We start from the raw sequence: 12,670 nt of genomic DNA on the forward strand, positions 1-12,670 counted from the left end.
CATCTCCTGTCTTCATAGATCTTCTTGTGATGAGGTGGAACTGAAGGAAGAGAAGGAAAGCCATCCCACTCAGTAGGAGAGGCCATGTCTCTGACTTCAGGGCACCAGGCAAAGTGCCCAGAGGCAGCACCTCCAAGCTCCACGTCAATCAAGGAGGACATATGAGACACTCAGTATGTGTCTAGAGCCCTGCCAGGCACTCCACAAGAGAAAAACCACAAGAAAGAACCCTTGCCCAGATGAAGCTCACAGTGGAATTGGGGAGACAAAAAAATAAGAAAACAATTTCTGAACAAGACTGCATTATACAATGCAGCAAATAAGATCAGTGTTTTAACATGAGAAATTGTGCAGTAGTTTCAAGACAATTAGACCAATAATTCCTTGTTCCATGTGCAAAATTTGTATTTAATCCAGAGACTGTCTCGTGTTAAATATCTTTTAATGATCAAAAATCTAATTAGTCCTTATTGGAGAACTTTGTGCAAAAAGAATTTTTTTCCTACCAACTTAATTCCATATATGCCTAAAGTGCACATACATAAAAGGAGGACTGTGCCCTCAAAAAGTCCCAAAAGAAGCTTTGACTAAAGAAGTTTTATGGATTTTTATATTAATTATTTAAGCACTGACCCTCTGTCATTACCTGCAGTTCCCAGAAAAAGCAAAAATCTTACCCCCTTCTCTACTCAAGGCTTTTACAAAAATGTCATTTTTCTTTGGATTTGCCTTTGTTGGTAATTGATTTCTTGCTGTCCCCATTATTTGCATTTTTAAAAATTGAAAGCAAAGGAAAATACGTCCCTCTGAATTATGTGAAAAACCATGCTGATTTTTACTTGTACCACCTCCGTCCTTTCCCCATGCATCTCATGGAAAAAGGACTTTAATTTTCTCTGCAATCACAAGAGAAAAGGCTTAAATTTTCTTGGTTTGCATGCTAACATTCTGAATGTTGGAATATGTACACCATTTCTAACTTTGAAAAAACAGCCTGTTTCTACAGGCCCTCACTGCTTTTCCCCTGGGACCTCCTCCTGCCATTCTGTCTCTCCATGTGCTTGCATCATCACTTCAACCCCGTCTTTCAGATATGATAAACATTTTATAATGCCCACTCACCCAGGAGACTACCTGTACATGCCAGTTTGCATAAAACAGCCCTGCCCTGTGTCATCCTGGTGTAACAATTAATAGCTCACCATTCACTCTCCAGGCTGTCCTCATTTGAATGATAAATTAAATGGCTTCCCTTTACTACGTCATGTATTAAAGCAATAAACATCATTACCCTCCAAGAAAAGCATATGTCTAAATGTACAGACCATGACTAAAATGTCCAATACCTACTCAGATAACTAGTTTCTTTCAAGTTACTTTATTTGATGGACTGAATTTTTGCCCATACATGTTTTTTTTCCTAGTTTGAAGTAAAAGACTTATGCAGTGGCTTGTCTACTAGCCAAACTCTCAGTCAACTCCCTCCACACCCAGAAAATTATATATATGTACAAATTTAGAGCATGGCAAACTAAGTAGAAAATATAGGGAGCAAAGCTTCATGCATTCAAATACTAGATCATGGACATCTCATTCTCATTACAGAGAATAAGGCAGATTCAATGTCATAGTAATCACAGGACCAAAAGGGAGTTAATTTTGCCTGTCTTTCTGACACTAGGAAAGATCATGCTCACATAACTGCAGAGAGATGGCTATCATGGCCCCTCTCTTTATTGTCAAGCAAGGCAATACAAAGTGCTTCCCATGGAAAATCAGTACGGCTCACTGTGGAACCTTACAAAATAAAGTTCGATCATGCCAATGAAGTCGATTATGGAACAAGGGCCTTGTCCTATTGCTTCAGTTTTCCTTCAGCCAGACTTATTCTAACAGTTTGTCTTATGCTCAGCTCATGGGGCCATTTCCTGGACATACTCCTCACCATCACTTTACAAGCTGGAGCAAACAAGCAGATGGAAACAGAAAGAGGCAAAAAACAATCCCTATTTCCTGAAACTTTCCCCTCACATTTCTGTACCTTGGCATGAACCCAAGCTGAATTATGATTGAAGTTGTCCAAACATTTTTTTCACAATGAACCTTAGTTATTATATATAAACAATTTATGGGGTATGACATGCCCATACTGCTTTGTAGTAAGACATCTTTCTGATGTAAGATCATAAAAATGTCAGGGATATGTATGGTGTAATGTGCCTTATAGTATAACCTCTTTGAAATAGAAATTTCTGGCATTTCTTCAAAAGGAGCTCATGGAATCAGTTTTTCTTTCTATAAATTAGGAAGCCTTACCCCATAATAGGCAGTGAGTATGACACTAAAGGTAGCAATCTAAAGTAACCACAGGCCATTAAAGAGCATAATGGAGCAGCAAACTGTTTTTTAGTGTTGTACTTGACATGACATTATAATTTGTAGCCGATCAAAAATGGACAATTTTGTTTTTCACATCTATGGTTTTTATTCTGCTCTTTTGTTGTTCACTGTGGAATTGTTTCATTGTTCAGTATTGTAATGCACATATAATTCATGGCTAATCGCAAATGGGTGGTTGTATTTCTAACCTATCAGTTTTTCTGCTGCTCTTTCCTTGCTATTCCTGAGCGAGTGTTATAGTTTACAGTGTCTCCCATAGTAACAACAGAACCACTTAAAAAAATGGGCAGTATGAAAATACTATCCACCCAGCTCAATATTGGAAACACTAAATGGAAATGGAGGTGGGAGCCACAAGACATGAGGTGGAGGCACGAGATGCAGAGTGCTCACAGCCAGACCTCTGAATCCTGTGCCAGCACTTCTGCTAGAGCCTACCTGTCTCCAGTCTCCTTTGCCTAGGTGATTGTCAAACTGGACATATCAGTAGATTTAAGAAAGATTTTGATAAATTCATAGATGCTATAGTTGCAGGCAGCTATTAAGTGACCGTGGAAGGCCATCCGAACTTCCTAGAGAACATCACCACCTCTGAACCCCGCCAGATGAAGCTCTGGCCTGGTTTGCTCAGACACTGCCGGTGTCCAACAGCCTTAAAACACCACTCACAAATGTCCTCTGGAGCGCTGCTGAAATGTTAAAAATAAGATGCTGTGCAAATGCTAAGCCACTTTTACCAGTGACTTTAAGCATGAGAATCGTAAAGAAATAGAAAAAAAATTAATTACATTATCATTTAAAATGATCTCAACTATACTATGAAGGTTAATTTCCTGTACCTTTTTTCCATGGGAAAATCATTATTGCTACCTTTAATATAATTTATATCATGGTTTGAGCTGTGAAAAAAATTTGCCTTTCACTGGGAGTTTCTAATATATCACATTATGTGTCACTTTGCAGTTTTAATATATTGATAAAGAAGATCAGTAAATCTTGTTAAGCTGTCTTTGCCATTTTTAATATGTAGATTTTAATTTGGAAGTCTAATTTCAAAAATAATATTTTCAGGTAGCTTTGTAAATAGTGATGTTAATATTTATATTTCTAACAGATTCCAAGTCACCATGATATGGGCTAAGTAATAAATAGACAGTGAAATAAAATTTAGGTTGGGGACATGTTTTTAACATGTATTTTAAAAATTAGATCTAATCCAATAGCTTATAAATTTATTTCATTTAGTAATTTAAAATTTAATGCTCCTAGAATCAGACAGAGGAAAATGGGGGGAGGGGTAATGTGGAAAGTAAACTCTCAAGTCAGTCCTTAATTGAAAGTTATTTAGTATGTCAAAGCATTTTCTTGGTGGCACAAGTTGACAATGTAACCCAAAGTAGTTTCATGAATAAATATGAGACCATCAGGGCTGCAGTAAACCAAGTGTAATTGCTGGATGACAAGTAGGTCCTAGTGAGATTATGATCATATAAAATGTCAGTTTTCCAACTAATGGGCGTCCCTAGTGGTAGCAGTCTCCCATCCCTCCTGATACAGCTGTCTCATTTTAATGAAAGTATATTTCTCAATTCGTAATCCTAAATAGTCACACTAAACATGAGATTTTTTAGAATAAAAAAATAACAGTTCTGCTAGAAAACTAATTTGCCTTCCCCATGAAAACACAGATTGCCTGGCAGGGAGCTCGGGCTGAACACAGAATGCCCACACTCCTGTGCCTCGTCATCGCCCTCGAGAGGCTTCTGTTTTCATTCTCATTGTGGAATACTGCAGAACTCTATTTGAAACAAACAAAACTCAATTAGAAAGTCATCAGAATTTGGTCTTACTTTAATTTTTTAAATTTCATGGTAAAATATTAGTGCTTCATATATACATTTCATAATGCCTCCTAATATTTTGTACTCATGTTCACAAATTTTTATGTTATATATAGCATAGATTATATCATAATTTTCATGGAAGTTCTCTATTGCTAAAATAAACCAATTTAACTCAACTTTTGACATATAACTTCGGCTATCCAAAGTAAGTATCAAAATATTTGAACTGGTATACATAAATTAACATGCTTGTTTATTGAATTTTTCATTCTTCATTATGTGATGGCATAGTATCATAACATGATTTTTTAAAAACCTGTACTTATTGTGTGTATTTTGCTCTGGATTGACTTTACTTTCAAATAAGCATGCTTACCATGAAAATCAAAGGTTAGTATTTGGAAATGGTGATCTTTTCTCCATTCCAATCTAAAGGAATTCAGATTTTACTATTTTATGTATATGTGAAAAAATACATTTATAGACATGTTCCTATATGTAAAACAGTAAATCTGTCCACTAACTTCCATAGATTTTAGAGCAAAATAGTCATTAAACATGAGCATAAATTGGGGGTGAGTTATAATAGCAACAAGAAGAAGGTAAAGATGAATGTTTAAATGCCATAAATGAATCTCAATATTAATTCCCCATCTTCCCATCCAGAACAAGTGCCCCCAAGGACCAGCTTTCGAATGGACTCCTCTGGCAAGTACTCTTCAGTTTTCACTGTCCTGTGAATGCTGTCTTCCATTTTGTGTAGCAAATCATTCCTCTTATCAGTGTCAGTTTATTAGTATATAGTTTTTATTCACCCACACAAGCATGTACTTAAGATAGAAAGCAAATCTCATTAAGGTGGGCTTGAATGGCTGCCGAGGAAAAAAACAAAAGACAAAAGAAAACAGTCATATTTCTTTCTTTCTTTTATAAAACACTCTAGTAAAAGACTCGAGTAAAAACCAGGTGACAGAGAAAGCCACCAGACTGACTAGATGCACAACACCCAGTACCAGTAGCTTTTAGCCACACGTGGCTATTGGGTGCTTGAAGTGTGTCTACTCTGTAAGTGGATATGCCGTGAGATGTGTGCAAAGTCCACACTAGACTTCAAAGACAATACAAAAAACCCCAGAAATGTATAATATCTCATTATTTTATATTAATACTTAAATAATATTTTGAGTATATTAGGTTTAAAATATATTATTAAAATTGATTGTACCTGTTTTGTTTTGCTTTTTAAAATGTAGCTACTAGAAATTTTTTAATTACTTATGTAGATTACATTTTCTTTATATTGGATATCACTGGACTAGACACATACACATAAGAAGCTAGAGTATTTAAGACATTTGCAATTTAGACATTTCCAAAGAACATATTAGAAATTTTGCTATATAGAATGAAATTATTTTCAGATCAATTAAATATCTATATCAATTTTTTTCAACCATGCCAATTACAAAATGCAACATTTCAATAGTTTTTCAGTTAGAGTTGAACATTATAATTTCAAGTTTACAGCTGCTAGTAATAATTTACTTAAAAGAAAAAAATTTGACCCAAGCATTCTGAAAATAGCACTTTTGGTTTAGGCTAAAATACTTAACATTATTATGGAAATGAAAGAGGAAAAGGAACGTTCAGATTTTTTTATTCCTGGGAAGTACTTTGAACAGCTGATGAGAGCACTGGACTCAAAGCCAGAACAGTGAAACAATTGCAGAAAAGAGCATTTTATAATAATAGTGCTATTTCGGGTCTGTAGGCTCACAGCACACATCTCTAGAGTATTTCCATGATGACAGCTCATTATCCAACCCAGCATGCTCTAACTCCCCCCTGGAGAATTTATGTGCTCAAGATCATTTCATTCTGTAAGTTTCCATGTCATTTTTTGAATATGTAGAAAATATCAAAGATATATGCTTAGTGTTTTGTCCTCACATAATATCTAAAGTATTTGTTTATCTTGGTCTGAACATTTTTAAAACATGATCATTCTTACATATTGACTATAAAATCATGATAATTTTTAAGAATATCTTATGCCTAGAGGGAAAATAGACCTAGTAATTACAGATGCAAAATAAAAGCAGGACTTAATTTGAGATTCTAAATCTCAGTTTACTAGCCACAGCCAGCACATTCTTTTAAAAAACCTCAGCTTCTGAAAGCACTTTCTTTAACAACAAAAGAAGAAAGAACCACTTAATTGTTTAGATCATCTTGATGTATGTGCAAAATACTATTTTTACATTTCAAAAGATATACATTACTTAAAAGATTTGAGTATGTTACACTACTGTGTAATCCAGATTTTCAGGAAGAGTGCTGATCCAAATATTTTGTTAAATCTCGCACAAGTTATCAAAATATTCTGGAAAATCATGACTACATCCAAAAGTAAACAAATCTCTCCTACTACTTCCTACATTTATAAAATGTCCTTTATCAAATTCTGTATCATGATTTTTGACTCAGATATGTTTATCATAATTATAAGGTATTTTGTTAACTTTAGCTGCATAAGATGCTTAGGTATAGAGGCAAAGTTGGTAGTAAGAACTCCAAAATAATGTAATTATAAACCTAAGTGATAACTCCATGGTATAATAATGCTATGGTTTATGGGGTCTGCTGAATTGATATCATAAAACAATTAAATTCAAGTGACATTTATTTGGCAATTTCTCTAGACTATGCACAGTGGAATACTATAGATGCCATCACTAAAGGAGAATGTTAGTGAAAAACAATGAATTCGTAGCCAGAACCTTTGAATGGACAACCTCACCTGAAGACAAGAGAGCCAGGGCATAGAGTATCACAGAAACCAAGAGTAGAAATCATTTCCAGAGGGAGACCTTTCTTTGTTTAGAAATTAAAGATACCAGAGGTCCTAAGGGTACAGCAACAGAAATCAATCAGAATGATGAAAGAGAAAGTGGCCATTCATTTTGGTCATTAGGATGTCATCAATGACCTTAAAGAGAGCAGTTCAGTAGTGCCAAAAGAGCAGAAACCAGACTGGCAGGAATAAGTCACAGGTGAGCATGAAGATAACAGAGTGAAAGCCCCATTCGGGGCTGCCCTTCCAAGAAAGAAATGGACAGATAAGAAAAGGAGTATTAAGAATGGGGAAATCTGAATTTATTTGAAAGATAAGGGAGAAAACCACGCAGGGCTGGAGATGGCTCCTAGTACAGCTAAAACCTATCTTACCACATTCACATTGTCAAAGGTATAAAAATAAAAAGTAAAGAGAAGGGATTCTTTTAAGACAAAAATGTGTTAGCTACTTATCTGGTAATGTTGAATTTGAGCAATAGAAACTATTTAATTCCTGTTTAACTCCTGCATTTAGAGTGCATTGGAAATCCAGAAGCCAGAGGCATATGTAATAACCACCTGTAATTTCTGATTCCATCCTCGTAGTCTTTCCTAGACCTCTTTACAAAGAAAAGCCAAAAAGTAATGTTCTTTCCAACAGGAAAAATTGAATGAATTCATTCTCTGTGCCAAACTGATAATAAGCTCGTGGTACTTATGCTTTAATTAAAACATGAAAGGGGATTCAAGTACCAAAATTTAATTGACATGTTTACAGCAGCAGCCCATGTGCCAAATTAATCCATAAAAATGCTGTTCTTTACATTTTGAAGCTTGAATCATTCATAAAATTAATCCATTGTGTTCAGTCACCCATCATTTTCCCTAAAACTGTGCACAAAGCCATGTCTTTCAAAATCTAGACTAAGGATACATATAACATGTGAAGCCTTCCTGGGGTCTTAGTGGGAAATAAGAGTCAGGTTTGGAATTCTGCTTTTCTTTATTATGAAGAAAGTTGCCCTGATACTTGGCTGTGGCCGCCATTTGCTACTTTAAAAATTTGTTAGCTTTTTCAATATTAGTGGGAGTCCAGGATAAATCAGAACTTGTAAATTCCATTCCTGTAGCTTGCCATGGGGGTCATGTCAAGTCCCATCTGGGATGAGAATCTTAACTGGTTTTACTTCATAATGCCTGAGGACCCTGGAATATAACTACTAAGGCAGAAACAACACTGGTCATGGCTGGCGGTTGAACATCAACATCCAAAGAGTGTCCTGTCTCTCCGCACTCCATTTCTTCACAACCACCGCCTCACCCTGAGTTGCACCAAGCAATACTTGAGAATATTCCTGACAGTTCTGAAAAAAGGACTGAGGAAAAGAAAGGTTAAAAAAGGCATGAAAAGAGAATAAACAAGAAAATAGAATAGAGAGGAAAAAAAGGATGTTGGAGGAGGCATGGTTGAGTGACAGTCAAAGTGACTCAGGTCCCACTAGAGGCCCACCAGACCCCTTCATGTATGACCTTCCAGTAGCATGGTGGTGACTGTTAAATTCTGTCACAATGGAGTGAAGACTTGGCCCATGGGTTTCTTTACTTTAAGTTCTTACATTAACAGAAGACATAAAGCATGATAGGATCATTTTAAACATGCCATCAGGCCAGAAGAGCAGCTAAAGGAAAGTATCATAAACATCATAATCTTTCAAGAGACCTAACAAAGCAGGAAGGAAAAGAGTCATGTCTCCCAGCTTTGTGCATATAATTGTAATTATTTCCTAAAGCCAGACTCAAATTGGGATGGGGAGGATAAACTAAATTATCTTTCTAAAAGCTCTAATTTTCCCTAGAAAAAAAGAAAAATATCACTGCCTTAGGGTACAATGTATCATTTAAACATTCCTTCCAGTTGACTATTTCAAGTTCCCATGCTCTGCAGTCTTTGAGTCTATGTTCAAAATTAGCAAAGAAATAAAAAATAAACCATGTCTGCTGGCACTTTTCTGATGGGCCTCTCTTTGCTGCTCTCTACTTGCTCATGTACCATGAAGCTAGCCCTCTTCTGCTTGGACAGTTAGAGGGTGAAGTTGATATGGTTGGCACATACCACCCTATGTTTGAAATCAGAGTGGTCAGAGCAACAGTCAAAAGGTCCTAATGTCACTAAAATGCACACAAAATATAGGAGAAGGAGGATGAATGCCCCACTCACATTTGATCTTCAAAATCAAATAAAATTAACTACCTAAAATCTATATTTCTCTACTAATAAAGGGGGGAGTTCTGAGTCATTCATTTAGGAAAAGCTTTCCAGTTCCCTCAGGAATCACAGCATTCTCTAACACAAGACAACTTCCCTGTAGTTTGGCATATCAATCCATTCCTGACATTGTCAGTTTCAACATTAGCTTGGGGGAAAGTTTTACTTCATAAATAAATAGATTACACAATAAACTCCTCTTACCTTCTTACAGTTCCTTATGCAATGTATAATCACCAATGATGCAAAAATGAGGATATTTATAAGAGTAGATGAAATGTGCTGGTTAAACATGTGTTAGCGCTATTATTTTAAGTGCCAAAAATATGTCATGCTCTCCTTGTATTTTTTATGCATCCATAGTCTAGAGAGCTTAAAGTAATCTGGAGAGGAGATTGCTGTGAGCAGTCACATCACAACCAACTTTCAGAGGTTTGAACAGTGATTTTGACATAACCTGTCACCTTGCCATCTCCCCTGGCCTTTCTTCCTCCCTCGGGAGGAGTGTAGGCACCTGCTGTGATTGTGCAGGGCTGTTCCCTGCCTCCAGAGTCCTAAAGCCTAGCACACACCACAGCATGTGATTTCATATGTGGTATTATAGATCCCAGAATAAACTGAGTTCAAAAGTCAGTTGGGAATTACAGAGTGTAGAGCAAAGTTATTTTTATCTTTAACCACCCAACTCTAATTATTTAATAGGAATTAAATTCTTCTAAGTTCTCTCATCTTTAAAATATGAATGATTATATAATTCATAAGGGATGACTGAAAGATGTAGAAATCCAATTGGTTAGTCTTCTGTAAGTTTTATTTTAGTCATTGAATCTATCTCTCAACTATGACTACTAGTGGTCCAGACATAGCTTCCTGTCCCTTAAGAATCCTCTGAAATCTCATCCCAATTTCCAAAGCCATCTCTTTAAGCAAAGAGAAATTAACTTAATATTTGCTTCTGTTAGTTCTAATACCTCCTTTAAACCATTAAAGCCCAGAGATCACTAAATACTTCTTAAGCAAAGGATGACATTAATAAGTATTCCCTAAAGTTGCTAGTCATCCATTGACATCCTAACAGTGGCATCCTATTCATTCAGGAAAAGCTTTCCAGTTCCCCCAGGAATCACAGCATTCTCTAACACAAGACAACTCCCTTGCTACTTAGTCATCATGGAGACGTTTCCCCTGAGAAAGGGTCAAAGGTCCAGGGGCAGTGGGGGAGAATAAATTATATTTTCTTTAAATAATCAAAAGATTTCTTAAGTTTCAGTTTATTTATTCTAGAGTTGAAAAAAATGACATTCAGAAGAGTTTCCCAGTTTGTTTTTAAGTATATTTCTGTTCTTTCAGCTAACTGCAGAAAAGTATCCTCCTGGTTTACTTTAAATACACTAGTGGAGTCAACAGTGAATCTACTAACGGCTTCCATATTGTAAAGCCACTTACAATGGCTTGGGGGTAAGAATTCACTTAGACCCTAAATTATAAAAAACCTAAAGGAGTTAGAAAAGAAAAACTTTATTCCAACTTCAATACAGAAAACTTTAAATTCTATATTTTCTAATGTTTATAATTTTAAAAGAAACATCTTTTTTAGGCATAAGTTTATATCCTCTTCTCCCTGCCCCCCTCCACAAAACTGGATGCATCAATCATAAACAAATATTAGTGAACCACTAGGTAGTACTTTACAAGGTAGTTCCAACATATTTCCACATGTTCTCTCATATTTCTAAAAAAAATTATTCTAGTCAGAGTAAACATCTTCAAAGTGACAGCCAGTCTTCTTAAGGATAATCTAAATGCTCTCAAGAAAATAAAGAATTACAGAGGTGTCAATTTTTTTTCACTCAGAAAAATTGTGAGCTCTTCTGCCTTGGCTGGTCACTGTTAATTCAGACTACCTAATTTTGGAATACCCACTTTTTGGTGCCATAATACTTTTCATTCTCCATGCTCTCCATTAATTCTTAACAGCACTCTCATTAATCACATCCATAATATTAACATATCATTTGTGTGTTCAGTCCCTCAGTGGGTGGGGAGGTGGCAGGATTCATTACTTAATGGGATCTCCTTTATTCCAGGTCCAGATTATAAGGAGCTGGATGTTCACCTTCGCAGGATGGAGTCTGGATTTGGCTTCAGAATCCTCGGGGGAGACGAGCCCGGACAGCCTGTAAGTGGGATCTTCTTTGTAGCCACACTTGGGCTATATTGTGTGTGTCTGCATCAGAGGAAATGCCATTGCATATGACATCAAAAAGGAAATTTTTTAGGACTCACATAAAGAGTTAGAGGCTTTTTTTGATATTTAAGTTCTCAAAATATATCAGTGTTGACATGCTTATGTGCCATCAGAAATCAATGCACATTGTATTAAGAAAGGGACATTACTCTTTCTTAGTATGGATTGGATTTTTCTGGATTATTTCAATTATTTAATTGTATTGGACCAACCATGGTCTCTATGGGCAGCAACTCACAGGTAAACAAACATGCCGTATAACAGAAGATACATGTGAAGGGGTGACTTGGAGCAGCAGAATTATGTGTGTTTTCAGTCAAAACCACTGGGGAGAGAAAACACAGTGGTAAACAGGAGCAAATTGAAGCTCAGTGCTACAGAATTTCAACTTGAGAAGATGTTCACAAAGTCAACTTCAATTGGCACAATATTGGGAATTTGAAGAGGCTCTGGGGAAATCATTCCTTCCTATGACTCATCTTCCTTTTTTATTAAAATATTTGAGTAACATCAGTTAATAACATTATATAAGTTTCAAGTGTGCAATTCCACAATCTAATAATAATAATATAATAATATAACACAATATAATTTAATACACCATCTGTATATTGCATTGTGTGTTCACCACCCAAAGTCTGGCCTCACTCTGTTCCTACCCCTCTGGTAACCACCATACTGTCCTATAACTCCTCTTGGTCTATATATATAGAACCAAAAATGGTACCCAATCCCTTCACACACATAAACAGTCAACCTAGGGAGAAACTGTACTTGAACAATGATTAAAATAAAATAAAAAATCTTAAAAAAAAAAAAAAAAGTCAACCTCTTGGCCTCTACAGTGTACTTTTCTGCCTTAGCTTCCTTCAGGATTGTTCTCTAACATGTTCACAGTCTCCCTGTTTAGTTCGATCAGTGGTGATTTAAATTCCTCTTATGCAGAGACTTAGTCTTTTCCTTTTCATTACCCTTTGGTATCCCATAAATCAGGGGTGTCAAACTCATTTTCACCGGGGATCACATTAGCTTTGCGGTTACCTTCAAAGGGCTGAATGTACTTTTAGGACTGTATAA

General features: G+C 36.0%; 1 protein-coding gene across 3 annotated transcripts in view; it reads left to right on the forward strand.

Annotated features, from left to right (window-relative positions):
- The window catches only part of MAGI2 (membrane associated guanylate kinase, WW and PDZ domain containing 2), a 1,408,091-nt gene that overhangs the window by 1,240,285 nt on the left and 155,136 nt on the right, over window positions 1-12,670 (forward strand). For 2 of the 3 annotated variants that reach the window (XM_036010705.1, XM_028525694.2), the window contains 2 exons: window positions 4,911-4,952; window positions 11,433-11,524. In XM_036010705.1, the coding sequence (XP_035866598.1) occupies window positions 4,911-4,952; window positions 11,433-11,524 (134 nt within the window). The remainder of the gene's footprint in view (window positions 1-4,910; window positions 4,953-11,432; window positions 11,525-12,670) is intronic. The other variant, XM_028525695.2, reaches the window with a different exon arrangement.

Source organism: Phyllostomus discolor, chromosome 10, assembly GCF_004126475.2.
Source record: "Phyllostomus discolor isolate MPI-MPIP mPhyDis1 chromosome 10, mPhyDis1.pri.v3, whole genome shotgun sequence".
NCBI classification, from domain to species: Eukaryota; Metazoa; Chordata; class Mammalia; order Chiroptera; family Phyllostomidae; genus Phyllostomus; species Phyllostomus discolor.